This window comes from Rhinopithecus bieti, unplaced genomic scaffold (genome assembly GCF_001698545.2).
Source record: "Rhinopithecus bieti isolate Rb0 unplaced genomic scaffold, ASM169854v2 scaffold_19652, whole genome shotgun sequence".
In the NCBI taxonomy this organism is placed as follows: Eukaryota; Metazoa; Chordata; class Mammalia; order Primates; family Cercopithecidae; genus Rhinopithecus; species Rhinopithecus bieti.
Window position 1 is genome coordinate 2,109,143 of NW_016809913.1, and position 14,966 is coordinate 2,124,108.

General features: G+C 46.6%; 1 protein-coding gene across 2 annotated transcripts in view; it reads left to right on the forward strand.

Annotated features, from left to right (window-relative positions):
- The window catches only part of ASIC2 (acid sensing ion channel subunit 2), a 1,151,120-nt gene that overhangs the window by 1,052,472 nt on the left and 83,682 nt on the right, over positions 1 to 14,966 (forward strand). For both annotated transcript variants that reach the window (XM_017890960.1, XM_017890961.1), the window contains exon 2: positions 6,349 to 6,499. In XM_017890960.1, coding sequence (XP_017746449.1) covers positions 6,349 to 6,499 — 151 coding nt within the window. The remainder of the gene's footprint in view (positions 1 to 6,348; positions 6,500 to 14,966) is intronic.

A 14,966-nucleotide genomic window follows, 5' to 3' on the forward strand; every position in this document is an offset into this window, starting at 1 on the left:
CATTCATTGAATAAAACAGACGCAGTCCCTGCCCTCTCAAAGCTGACAATCTGGCAGAAAACACATCCGACAAATAATCATATAAATAACCATCCAGTTACATACTTTGACAGACACTATAATGGAAAAATATAAGGGGTGTGAGGTTGTAAAACAAGAAGTCACGATTTGAATGAAGGCTGGGAGCCTGGAGAAGCCAAGCGCCTCTCTGAGAAAGTGGCTTTCAAGCTGAGGCCTGATCAGGAGGAGCTGGCCAGGCAAAGCATGCCAGAACATTCTAGGCAGAGAACACTCTAGGCATGTGGAAATGCCTGGCGGGGAAGAGCTTGCTGCACATCCTGGGATCCGAAGAGGCCAGTATGTTTGAAGCCTGTGAGAGCAGGGAGAAAGTATGCCAGGAGCTGAGCCATACAGGGCCCCAGTAGGGACTGGGGGCACTGGGGGCTTCATCCTAAATGTAACAGGAAGTCATACAAGGATTTTAGGCCTCCTGCTGGTGGTCTTGACTTGATAAAGAATTTAGCTGTCCAAGCATGGAGGCGGGCGCCTGTAGTCCCAGCTACTTGGGAGGCTGAGGCAGGAGAATGGTGTGAACCCGGGACACAGAGCTTGCAGTGATCTGAGATTGTGTCAATGCACTCCAGCCTGGGCGACAGAGCGAAACTCCATCTCTCTTTTTTTTTTTTTAATTATTTTTAATTATACTTTAAGTTCTAGGGGTACCATGGTGCACAACATGCCAAGGGTTTTGTTACATAATGTAGACATGTTGCCATGTGGTGTGCTTGCACCCATCAACTCGTCATTTACATTAGGGTTATCCTAATGCTAATCCCTCCCCGCCTTCCCCCTTCCCCACAATAGGCCCGGTGGTGTGGATGTTCCCCTTCCTGTGTCCAAGTTGATCTCGTTGTTCCCCGTTCCCCACCTATGAAGTGGAGAAACATGCCCGGGTAATTGGTTTTCTGTTTCTTGCGATAGTTTTGCTGAGAATGATGGGTTTCCAGCCCTGCATCCAGTTCCCCTACCAAAGGACACGACTCATCCCTTTTTTATGGCTGCATAGTAAATTATGTGCCCCACATTTTCTTAAATCCAGTTGTCCACTGATAGACCATTGGGTGAATTCCCATGTCCTTTGCTATTTGTGAATAGTGCCACAATAAACCATAACGTGGTGGCAATGTGGTCCTTTTATAGCAGCATGAACTTATTAATCCTTGGGTTATATCCAGTAATGGGATGGCTTGGTCCAAAATGGTAGTTTCCCTAGTTCCTAAGATCCCTTGAGGAATTGCCACCACTGTTTTTCCACAATGGTTGAATCTAGTTGACAGTCCACCTAGGTAAAAGTGTTTTTCCTATTCTCCACAATCCCTCCATCCCAGGGCAGCCTGTTGTTTCCTGGATTTTTTAATGATTGCCATCTAACTGGGTGTGAGATGGTTATTCTCCACTGTGGTTTTGATTTGCATTTCCCTCTGATGGCCCCAGTGATGATGACCATTTTTCACCGTTCTGTTGGGCTTGGTATGATGAATGTCTTCCTTTTGAGAATGTCTGTTTATATCCTTTGCCCACCTTCTTGATGGGGGTTGTTTTTTTCTTGGTAAATTTGAATTGAGTTTCTTTGGTAGGTTCCTTGGATATTAAAGCCCCCCTTTGTCCAGAATGAGTAGATTGCAAAAATTTTTATCCATTCCCTTGTAGGTTGCCCTGTTGAATCTGATGGTAGTTTTCTTTTTGTGGTGCGTAAGCTCTTTAGTTTAATTAGATCCCATTTGTCCAATTTTGGCTTTTTGTTGCCCATTGCTTTTGGTTGGTTTTAGACATGAAGTCCCCTTGCCCCATGCCTTAATGTCCCTGGAATGGTATTACCTAGGTTTTCTTCTAGGGTTTCATGGTTTTAGGTCTAACATTTAAGTCTCCTAAATCCATCCTTTGAATTAATTTTCTTATTAAGAGTAAAGGAAAGGAATCCAGGTTTCCCCAGCTGTCCTACCTTAAATGGGCCCTAGCCAATTCTTTCCCCAGCAACCATTTTTATTAAATATGGAATCCTTTCCCCACTTTCCTTGTTTTTTGTCCCAGTTTTTGTCAAAGGATAGGTGGGCTGGAATGTGTGGTATTATTTCTGAGGGCCCTCTGTTCCATGGTTCCACCATTGGTCCCCTATATCTCTGGTTTTTGGTACCAGTAACTATGCCTGGTTTTTGGTTACTGTAGCCTTGTAGTATAGTTTGAAGTCAGGTAGCGTTGATGCCTCCAAGCCTTTTGTTCTTTTGGCTTAGGGATTTGTCTTGTCCAGATGGCGGGGGTCCTTTTTTGGTTCCATATGAACCTTTAAAGCATTTTTTCCTTCCAAAATTCCCTGTGAAGAAAGTCCATATGGTAGCTTAATGGGGATGGCAATTTGAATTCTAATAAATTTAAACCTTGGGCCAGTATGGCCCCATTTTCACCAATATTTGATTCCTTCCCTATCCCTGGCCATAGTTCTTCCATTTGTTTGTGTCCTCTTCTATTTCACCGAGCAGTGGTTTATGGTTCTCTTTGAAGAGGTCCTTTACATCCCTTGTAAGTTGGATTCCTAGGTATTTTATTCTCTTTGAAGCTATTGTGAATGGGAGTTCATTCATGATTTGGCTCTCAAAAAAAAAAAGAAGAAGAATTTAGCTGTCACTTGGCCACCTCTCTGATTTGGCTGTAGTCACCCTCTGGCTCCCCACCCCTGCTGCTCTGGTGACTGCCACGCTTCACCAAGCTCTAACCTATTTCAGCTCACACCTGGCACGTTTGTGAACTTGCTCCAGCACACTGCACCCAGAAGAAGGAGCAGAAAAGATTACATTGACACCAAGGGCAGCTGCAGGAGCTGCTGCCTGGGCTAGAATGGGTTCTAGCCCTGGCAAGGAGGCAGTCAAGGATGGGGAACAAGTCTCTACTCACTCCCACTATAAAGAGCTCTCTGCTCCCTCTTTGACAGGGAAAGCCTTCAATTCATGAGGCTTCCGTTCCCACTGTATCTGCTCAAAGCAGACACTCAGTCAATGATCAATTGAAGTGCAGAGATGGGAGGATCTTAGCACCCCACTAGACCCTCTATCTGTTTTTGTAAGTGGAAAAACTGAGAGAGGCTGGTATAAAGGAAAGAAAGGGTCCCAGTTGGACACTTTCTTGCTGTGTAACCTTTAGCAAGTCATTTCCTCTCTCCTGGGTCTCTGTTTCCTCATATGTAAAGTAAGGTGGATTAACAAGATGATCTCTAAGACGCTTTTCAGTTCTTACACCTTGTCATCATCTTCAGATGCTCAGGGAGGGTCAACACCTTCACCAATGACACTGGGCATGCTTTGGCAGGGCCGAGATCACAGCTGATTTCAGGAGTCCACACCACTCTCTAACCCCAGCCCAGTATTCTGAAGTTCAAGGACCAAAAGGTGAATGAGTTGGAATTTGCAATAATCTGATGCTAAGTTGAAATTTACTTTTGCTTGCAAATCCCTTCATACAGATAGGCAAATTAATATTATAAGCAATTTTGAAGAGACAGAGAGGATATTTAGAGTGTCTACAAAGAAAAGCTCTATTGGAGCACCCCAGAATTCACTCCAGATGTGTTCAACGCCTTGCAATGGATGTGCTATGAAATGCTCTTATCTGTTCATTACAGTGATCCCCAGGAACACGTCTCCAAGGGATAAGTTCATTTGCCAAGTTCAATTGCTATATGCAATAGTTATGAAAAAACTTGGTTCTTTGAAAAAGTATGTTTGCTTTGGACTTTGCATTAATTCCAGCTGTTCTCCTCTGCCATGAAGCTGAAAGAGCAGGGATTGGCTGTCCTGAAATAGTGCAGCTGGCCAGGGACTCAGAGCTGTTTCGTATAGTGGAGAACAACATAGATGTTTCACTAACCCTTCCTACAGGTCTTGAAGGCAAGCAGTAGAGCTTGTACTTTTTTGCAATCCCCATAATCCTTGCACATAGTAGGAGCATATGCATATGAATATTGAATGGACTGATGAGGAAAGCAAGGCAGAAAGGAACAGTATGTGGCTAGGAAGTGTCCCAATGATGAAAACCCTCATGTCCCTCCCAGGACAGCACAGCAGAAAGGACACATGTGTTAGAATCAGACAGATATAGATTTGAATCTCAGTTTTTCTCCTACTAGCTGTGTGACCTTAGGCAAGTCACTTAACCTCTCTGGGCCTTGGTTTCCTCCTCCGCACAATAGGTAAAGCAATAACTGCCAATGGTCACGGTTGTAAGAGTTAAATGAGATAACATAGATAAGCATCTAGCACAGTTCCTGGCACATGATAGAAGCCCCTCTTCCTTTCTTCTATCTAGCCATAAAGATTTACATAAGAAAGGCAGCCTCCCACAGTCACTTCTGTTATTTACTTGCCTGTGCACTGAAAGCTGGGAAGCCAAAAAGCCTCCCTGTGGCCTCTATGCTGTAGGATGGGACAGTGCAGTGAAGCGTGCTCAGGAAAGTGGCCCAGACCCAAATCTCTGTGGCTGCAGGAATCTAATACAGTCAGCCTGGCTCTCCTCCAGCCAATTCTGCCAGATGTAATTTGGCTTCAGCTGGAGGTTCGAAAGCAGTTATATAATCATCATAACCCATAGCATTTGTAGAAAGCTTTTACAGTTTTAAAGCACTTTTGCATGCGTTACCTCATTTGATCCTCTCAATAACCTTGAGAGGTAGCAAAGCCAAAGACTAGAACCCCCATTTTATAGATGGAGACATTGAGGCTGGGAGGGTTTATTTGGTTCACTTAAAGTCACACTATAAGAAGTGGCAATATCAAAACTTGGACAAAGATCTCTGCATTCCTTTCCCTGGGCTTTTTCTACACCATCACTCTGCCTCTTTGTAATCATACTTTCATCAAGCAAAAGTTGACTGAGCCCCTACTGTGTGCCAGCAATGTACTAAGTGCCAGGATTCAGAAATGAGAGGCAGAGTCAAATTCAGGAGAGATGCAAAACCAGCTATTCAGTGAGTGCCAAGCAAGGGGTGCTGTGGTGAAGGATCAAGGGGAGCAAGTAACCCAACTTGGTCCAGGGTTTCAGGAAGGCTTACTGGAGAAGGAAATGCATTGATCTGGTCTTGGAGCCCAGCTAGAGGTTGTCCAGGCAGAGAGAGAAGTAAAAGGAGTTACTGGTGCCAGAAGCAGCAAGTGGAGAACCACAAGTGTGTGAAGCATCAGCATATGACCTGGGGCTGTTACAAGTTGTTTGGTCTGGCGCCATCCACTCACCCACTCATTCATTCATTCATTCAACATGTATTTCCGGAGCACCCCATGTGCCAGTCACTATACTAGCTACTAGGGATAGATAATCATGAGCAAGCAGACATAGTCCCTGAGCCCCTGGAGTCTACCTTCCAGTGGATGCTGCTGGACTCAGGCGGAAAGCAGCAGAGTGAACGGTAGAAGGAATAGGTGGAGGGCATTGCAAAAGACTGGGCATTGCAAAAGACTGGCATGGCAGGTCTGAATTCTAGCCTAACGAGCATAGGGAGCCCTGATGGGTTTTCAGCACAGGATTAATGTGATAGGGTTTGCATTCCAGAGTAACTCACAGTTACCTTAGAGGATGGGCTGGAGAAGGTCATCTGGAATCCTGAAGTCCAGCCAGGAAACCAGAGTGATGCAGGCAAAAAAAACGCTTGGGTCCTAAATTTCATCAGTAAGGAAGACAAAAGACTAAATTCAGGACAGATGTAGAGAGGTTATTGATAGGTTCTGCTGCCCGATTGGTCATCGGCGTAAGGAATAAGAAGTGTAGACAGCAACTCTGAGGGTCTGACTTGAGCCCCTTGGCAGATGGCAATGCTGTTCCCTGGAACAGACTTGCAAGAGAATTGCCAATGGGGTGGGGAAGCTAAGGAAGAAGATCAGTTGCCTCTGGACAAACTGAGTGCCCAGGGTCTGCTGGAAACATACCTCAAAGGTGAACCCAGTGTGTCTGGATGCCAGAAGAGAGCCCAGGGCTGGAGGTGTGGATTGAAGGATCAGGAGTTTACAGATGATATTTAGTGCCTGGAAGTGAACAGGACCTCCCAAGGTAGTGCTCAGAGGAAGAAGAGACCAGATGCTACTGCAAGAAACCCCAAAGGACATCCAGATTTGCTCTTTGATGCCAGAATTTCCCTTGGTAAAAGTCAGGCCCACAGCCAGGATGAAAAACCGCTGGTTCCTGAGAGGGGTGATGGTGATGGGCTGTGGGGACTCTGACCTGCTGTCAGATTTCTGGGGTCTCGCCAATCTCTGGACCCCCATCTGAAGTTACCCATGTGCTTCTCTCTCTCTCTCTTCTCTCCTTCAGGTGTTTACAAAATATGGGAAGTGTTACATGTTTAACTCAGGCGAGGATGGCAAACCTCTGCTCACCACGGTCAAGGGGGGGACAGGCAACGGGCTGGAGATCATGCTGGACATTCAGCAGGATGAGTACCTGCCCATCTGGGGAGAGACAGGTGAGCTGGGCACAGGGACCGGGCATAGGGTGATGGTGGAGGGCTGCAGGCCTACCTCTGAAAGACTGGTGAGCTGTCTTGGCCCACCCTGTGAGGGATTACTGTCCAACAAGAGGTTGGTGACATGCTGCTAAATCATAAAGATGTCCCTGGCTTGGGCTGGGATGCCCCGGGTTTCCTCACATTTTACTATGTGGGAGAGGGACAGATGATGGGAATACTGGCGAGGTAAGGTAGGTAGGGGGAGGGAAGACATGCGGGAAGGTTTGAAGTAGCAGGTGTGGTTGGTCAGGTGAGTGGCTTGATTTCAGGAGAGGAGGAAAGGATGACAGCCTCTCTCAGTCATCCTGAATATCCCGACCCAGTTAGAAGAACTGAAAGGAAAGCAGGCTGCTGCCCACTGGGGGAAGCTGGAGGTGCTGGGAAGTGTTGGAATACCAAAGGACATGGGCTCAGGGACCTGGCATCATGCCTGTGTGAGCCCCTGGGGGACCCATGTGTATAGACCCTAAAGCTTATTTCATGCATTCATCTATTCATTTATTTCCTCAGCAAACCATTCCTTAACCAGGTACACTATCTCAGGCTTTGCACCCAAGTAAGGACATTATGATGAAAAAGACCAAGTCCTTGATCGTGGCCCAGAGGAAGAGACACAATCACAGGGAACAGGGTCAGGAGAAACACCAAGGGTATTTGAGCAGGGTCTTGAGATGGTCTTGGATCATCCAGATGGGCCTGATGTAATCACAGAAGTCTTTATAAGAGGAGCTCAGGAAGGTCAGACAGAGAAGGCAGTGTGATGACAGAGGCAAAGACTGGAGTGATGCAGCCACAAGTCAAGGAGTGATGGCAGCCTCTAGAATTTCACCAGGAAAAGAAGGTAAAGAGGTGCCCAAGAGTGGGAAACATGGATTTAAGAGGGACCCAAAGTCAGATTAATGCTGTGTTCAGGGCATAATGGGAAGGATTGCAGAGGTGGGTCAAGAGAGGAGCGTGGGGAGCAGCCTGAAGGGGATTGGGAGGGGAGGGAAGATTCCAGCAGGAGGGAGGTCCTGGGCCCTCAGGTTGGGGTTGAGGAAGGGGTGGAGCCCAAGCAGCCCAGCCCCCACCTCTTGCCACCCCTGTGCCTTGAGTTCATCGACTTTGGACTCTAGAGTCTGGCACTCAGCATACCCAGGCTTATCAGGCTGCTGAGACAGTGAGTGCTTCCACCCCAGGAGGACTGACTGCAAACTCCAGGCTCTCTCCCACCACCGCTCTCTCAGGAACACCCTGATGCGGGGAGGGGAGTGTGACCATTTACCTCCCATCACAGCCAGTCCTCTGCTCCTCCAACTGAAAGATAAAATGGCCACACACGTGTTACTGCGCCAGTGCCATCTGGAAGCTCACCTCAGGAGCCAGGGCAGCCCAAGCCCCATCAGCCACTCACTGAGGAGACGCTTTGTTGATCCTGTGTACTTTTCTCAACTCAATGCCCCTCCAGGTGCAGACGGATGAAGGTTTGTGTCCGTTCTGATCTCTGGCATCCCTGAGGGCTGGTGGACAGGGCATCCTGAGGCCAACCGGGCCCTGGGACCGTGGAGGCCTGTAGACAACTCAGGGTCCAGGGAATGGAGTCTTGGTCCCCAAAGAGAGGCCTTTCTTGCAGACACCAGAACACATATGATTATCTAATCGTCTGTGGAAGAAGAGGGAAATAAGGAAATAAAATGAGTCATGGAGACCCCACACTCAAAGCCTAAATAGAAGTTAGTTATGTCCTTCCATGATAATGGTAGGTTTCCTAGCCTGTTATCTTGATTCAGGAGCAAAAGCACATGTACACACACACACACACACACACACACACACACACGCGTGTACTCTCAGTGCCAGGTCCCCATCACAGACATCCTCACACAGCACAGTTCCCTGTGGAATATGGCGTTGGTCTGAGCACTGACTGCAGGCTACAAGGCTACCCAAAAAGTCTGTGTTCTGCCTCCCAAAGCCACAGATGGTCAGAGCAGGAAAGAACGTCTGAGATCATCTCTTCCAGGCCAACCTTCTCTTTCCCCTGAGGGCTGGATTGAAGTAATGATGTCTTTGAAGTCATGCAGTGAGTTCATAGCTGAACCAAGACTGTTCTGACCCAAGCTTTTGGACCCTCAGTCAACCTGACTGGACGATGAGCTACACCAATTCGGGGAAAATTCATAATCTTGATTAAGGACTTGTCACATGCTAACACTGTGCAGGTCATCATCGGGGTGCAGGAGGCATGAGAAAAGACCCCACCTTTCAGGATCTTATTATCTCACTGGGGGCACCAGATGTGCACACAGTTTCTGCAAGAGAACTCCAGTCTCGTTCCTGGCGAGAGTTTGAGTCATCCCTGCGAGATGGACCAGTACAGTCACTTAGACAGTCTCCTTTGAGACTGGGGAGTTGGGGAAGCAGGCTGTATGAAGAACGGGTTTAAAGCAGGGGCAGGGGATAGAGGGGCAGAAGAAACAGGTTAGAGAAAAATCTGATCGGTGCTGTCCTATAGACCCTTCCGGGCTGATGAAAATGTTGTCTATCTGCTCTGTCCAGTACATTAGCCACTAAACCCTTGTGGCAATCGAGTATTTGCAAGGCAGCTAGGAGAATGAGGAATTGAACTTTTTTATAATTTCAATAGATTTTTGGGGAACAGGTGGTGTTTGCTTACATGAATAAGTTCTTTAGTGGTGATTTCTGAGATTTTATTGCACCCATCACCCGAGCAGTGTACACTGTACACAGTGTGTAGTCTTTTATCCCTCAACACACACCCACACTTTTCGCCAAATCCCCAAAGTCCACTGTATCATTCTTACGCCTTGCAGAGGAATTGAATATTTAATAAAGTTTCATTTTCATTCATTTAAGTTAGCTAGCTGCAGGAGGCTGGTGGCTACCATATTAGAGAGCAGATAGTATATCGGAAAACGGCTTCTGACAACTCTAGTTGACTTCATGGATTTTGGCTTTTGCAGCCACCTCCCATATTCCTGGGGTCATAATATTCCATATTCCTGCCTATTCCCTCACCATGACCTTGAGTGTCAGGTAGAACTCCTTGTCCCCATTTTCCAGAAAAGGAGGCTGAGGTTTCGTCGCTTCCCCCTGACTCCGCAGCCGGACCCTTGAACTCCTGCATTAGGGTTCCCTCCATCGTACCTTTCTTCAGGCTGAGAAGGCCCTGAACAATGTGCTGCCTCTTGCAGATGCTGGTCACCTCAAAGCTGCTTATTTCCTAGGCCAGTGGGAGGTGAGTCCCATGTGGGTGAGAGAGAAGCCAGCACATCTGTTGAAGGATGGGAGGTGGGCTCTGGCAGGTGAGAGATGCTTGTCTGTAAAACCACCTGAGGAGGCGCAGACACACATGGCTGCTTGGTCATTGATCTCGAGGACGATGAACACAGCCAGGCCTATCCCTGCCACAGTCATCAGGAGGCAGCCTTCCTGACCTGCCGAATTGTGCAGCCCCACAGATGCCATCTCCCTTCCTTAACATTCCCACCTCTCAATCCCCAGAGGAAGGAGGCCAGGCCCAGGAGTCCAGGAGATATTTGGGTGGTGATGGAGAGGAAAGGAATTGAAATGTGCCTGTGGCAGTCTGATGTGTGCCCAGGCAGTTTGATGATGGAGGCTGTATAGGAAGACAGAGAAAATGGCATGACAAGGTCAAGCAGACCCAAGACCCCATCCCAGCTCTTCCTTTCCTAACTGTGTGACTAAGGCCAAGTGAATGGGCCTCTCTTTCCTCATTTGTAAAATAGAGATAAATAAAACTCATTGGCTTTACAGGAGGGCTGAAGGGCTCAAATGAGAGTTCTCTGCAAACTGTAAGCAATGAGAGGGTGATCGTGCCCACCAGCAGGTGGGAAGATAGTCAAAAAAAAAAAAAACCTCCAGAAGCAGAGATTATTCCAAATATCCCGCACCTGAGACAGAGCTCTGCAGCAGGTCAACATCTGGAAGCCCCATTCTGCCCAAAGCAGAGCCTCTGGAACACTTTTGCCTTGCCTTGTGGATGGCTCCACTTCTCAGGAATGTCAGGAAACAGTGAGGGAACCACTCTTCTGAGGATAATTCTAACTAACAGGAAGGACCTTTTGGGGAGGTGGTGATAGTGTTGACCACCATCAACACAGAGGGCACCAAGCAGTAAGTTAACAAAAGACACACTCTTTGAGTAGACCCAGCCCTATGAGCTCATGCTTAATGAGTAGACGGTGACTCTACGAAAATTATCAAAAATGTCCCTTCCTCCAGGCTGACAATGCCCCACACCAGGGTGCTCCCCTTGGTCACACATCTTCTTGTGGGGCACCCTGGTAATATGCCATTTTAAAGGAAGAGGTTCAGTTGCATGTGGTCCTAGAGAGTATGCCCCAAAATGAGTCCTAAGGAACATCAGGAGTTTGGGATATAACATGTTTTATGAACAAAAAGGCGCAGGGCCCAAAAAGAATTTAGGGAATTCTGGTTAAAAAACATTAAACACATTTATTCATTGCAGGAATTCTTTAATATAACACATCATGAATCTCCAAGATAGGAATAGCACATGCAGCATTTATTTCCCAAATGCCTTTGACCACGGAAACCTTCATTTTCATGGAAAAGCTCACAAAATATACTTTTGAAAAAGCTGTCTTAGACTGTAGCAGTGCAGATTTCATGGCCAGGGTTTTCTAACAGAAATTAAATTGAAGGCAGAAGGAGAGGTTGTTAAAAATGAAATTCTGTGTAGATACCTCTAAGTAACTTCAAAGATAAAAGGAACAGGCAGTGGGTTATCTGGGTTGCACGTGAGAAACCTGAATCAAACAAGCTTAGGCATAAAAGAAATTATATTGTTCTCAGAATCCAAGGCAAACTTTGACAACCAGCCAGCAGGAGGGTCAGGGATGCAGCGTCAGGAACGAGTGGAACCTAAGTCTCCTAAACTCTCAGATCTCTCATTCCTCCTCTCTCTGAATTCTTTTCATTCTCTCACTAGAAACAGGCTTATTTTTCCCACACACATATTTTTTCACACATGGCTCCCAACAGATCCCGAGTTTTATATTTTACAGATCCTGCCCCCGGCAAGAGACTGTTTTGACTCTCACTGATGTCCTGTTTAGGAAAAACAAAACAAAACAAAACAAACAAACAAACAAAAAAATAGGGCAGGGAATCATTGGTTCAGCTCCTGTCAGGTGCCCGCCCCTGGACCAATCAGCAGTGGGCAGGGGAATCAGTTCACCTGAGGACCCAGTAATAGTCCTAAATAAGTTGGGCCGATGGTGGTTGGGGAAGGCACTCCCGAGACAACTTCTAGGCAGACAGCCCTGTGGACGGCCACACTGAGTGAGGTGGGGGTCAGGGTGAGAATTGAAGGTGGGTTACATCTGAGGAAACCAGAATCCGTGTACAGGGAGTTTTCTAACAAGTGCTAAAAGGATTCGAGTGTCAGAAAGATCACAAATAGGCCCCTCCATTTCTCATCTCCTTCTATCCTTCATGCACTCCAATGAAATACACTTTTTTATCAAATATAATCTGCCCTCATTTCCCCAAATCCTAGTGTTTATTAGTGTTAACATGATAATATGTCAAGTATGCTTTTGAGCAAAGGAATAATTTTTTTAAAGCTGTGCCGTTCTAGGGGTAAAGATTGGGACCCCATTATCCCTCCAGCTTCCTCAGGTCCTACTGCCCTCCCCTCGCCTTATTAACCTGGCTGCAGTCACACAGGCTTCCCTACAGCTTCTTGAATATTCCAGGAACACCCCTACTTTGGGGCATCTGCATTTGCTACTAACATCTGTGAGAGTTCTCCTTGCTGACATAGCCACATGACTCGCTGCCTCCCTGCATCAACTCTTCTCTCAGATATTACCTTCTCAATGAGGTCTCCCCTGACTACCCTGTTTAAAATTGCCACCCTCACCCCTACTCTTCATCCCTCATCCCTGAATGCTTTGCTGCTTAGAAATGTCTTCCACCAGATACCCTAAATCATCTCTCAAGAGTTCCACAGATCTCTAGGGTGGGGACGAAATGCCACCGGTCTCTTTGCTAAAGCATAGCAAGAGTGACCTTTGCTCCGGCTTTCAACAAGTTCCTCATCTCCATCTGAGACCACAGCCTGGACTTCATTGTCCATATCACTGTCAGCATTTTGGTCAAAGCCATTCGACAAGTCTCTAGGAATTTCCAGACTTTCCCACATCTTCCTGTCTTCTGAGCCCTTCAAGTCTCTAGAAAGTTCCAAACTTTCCCACATTTTCGTGTCTTCTTCTGAGCCCTCCAAACTCATCCAACTGCTGCCTGTTACCCAGTTCCAAAGTGGTTTCCACATTTTCAAGTATCTTTATAGCAATACCCACTTTACTTGTACCAATTTACTGTATTAGTCCATTTTCATACTGCTATGAAGAAACAACCAAGACTGGGTAATTTCTAAATAAAAAGAAGATTAATGGACTCACAGTTCCACATGGCTGGAGAGGCCTCACAATCATGGCAGAAGGTAAAGGAGAAGCAAAGGCACATCTTACATGGCAGCAGGCAAGAGAGCGTGTGCAGGGGAACTCCCCTTCATGAAACCATCAGATCTCATGAGACTTATTCACTATCATGAGAACAGCACAGGAAAACCTGCCCCCATGATTCAGTTAACTCCCACTGGGTCCCTTCCTTGACACATGGGGATTATGGGAGCTACAGTTCAATATGAGATTTGGGTGGGAAGAAAGCCAAACCATATCACCTTCATTTCCTTATTTATTTTTTATTGTCTGACCCTTTCACTAAACACAAGTCCCAAGAAGTCAAAGACCTTGGACTGTCTGGCTCGCAGATGTATATCAGGGCACTACATATTTGTTGAGAGGAAAAACAATGCTGAAATTGTGTATACTGCCAGGGCCAGGGTGAAGGAGAAGCCCACATTAGTGAATAGCTACTCTGTGCCATGAACCTTCCCAATCACTTGCTAACAAGGTATTATAATCCTCATTGCAGGATGAGGACACAGAGCCCAGAGAGGTTGTAAGCTTCCCAAGGGCACATACCCAGTTAAGCAGTTGAACCAAGCTTAAAATCCGCATCCACACCCAGAAGGGGTGCTCCCTCCACTAAATTCCTTTAAAGTTCACAATGTGGTCATAAAAGCACTGCCATGAAAATAGCACAGGGAAAGAGGTTTAGGCAGCATCTCTGAAGAGAGAATGCCATATAATGATAGGTCTGCTGCCATCCTCCTTGTCTATTTTTTCCTCTTTTCATCTTCAGGAGCAGAGACATTATAATGAAAGCTTTAGCATAGTCCCATGTAGAAAACAGACAAAAGCACATGGCTCTGGTCCCACTGGAGATGGAAACCCCCGTTTGCTTTCTCCCTTGCTCACTGTGACCAACCCTGAGGCACCACTGAGGATGCCCCATTTGAAAACCACTGGATGGGAGGCAGATGTCATTGGGATTAAAAGTGCTGGTTGGTTCCATGGCTGTGTCCATCCCAGAGACAAACTGTAAGCATCCCTCTCCCTTTTCCTGGGTGGTGAAAGAAGCTCATGACCTTTCTGCAGCACACCAGAGCTTCAGGAAAGCTGGCATTCTAGACTTCTGATTAAACATGGTAGGCTGAACACATGTGTTTATGGGAAGTCCCCTTCCTAGACCCCACCTAAATGGCAATCAAAAGGTTTTTTTTTTTTACATATGTAAATATAAACCCATAGGACAAAGGGGATGGGAGAAAAGACAACCGTAAATAGTTGCCAGCCAATTTTTGGAAGATGTAAAGTAGATGGATGAGTGTCAATCGACTTGGCAGATTACACAAGGCTGAGAACTGAGGGTCTACACTGAGGAAGCCACCAAAAGCCAATAGACATCATCTGAGAACTCCTACACAGGACCGGGAATTAGAGGCATAAGATACTGCTGAAGACAGGTTTGAGAGGTGGAGGTAAAACTAGGAGGAAGAGTTAAAAGTCTATAAAAGGAACTTTCAGGCCCCCAGACATCCTCCCATAGCCAGAAGCACCCATACAAATATCCCTCTTACAGACTCTGGACTTGGGGAGATCAGGCACAGCTGAGGGCATGGGTGAGGTGCTGCTATGCAGAAAAACAGGGAGGTGAGGGAAATTCTACTTACTGAGTAGTGAGACCCTCAGCCAGGTCTCACTACTAATCTACCCCACCCACACCTGAGCAGAAATTTGAGGAGATCCCTTCCTGGGGAAATTGACAAGCTCAAGAGAAAAGATTCACAGACAATGACAGTCAGGAATCCTTAAAAGGCCTAGTTAGGTAACCCTAGAGTGAAGTCCCTTGAGGAGGGCTCCCTCAACACAAGGAAAGGCTGCACAGCCTTTAAGGACCTTTTACCCCTGAATGAGCCACCAAAGAGCCAAGCATTTAAGGGGAACCACTAACAGGCAAGGAACCCAAA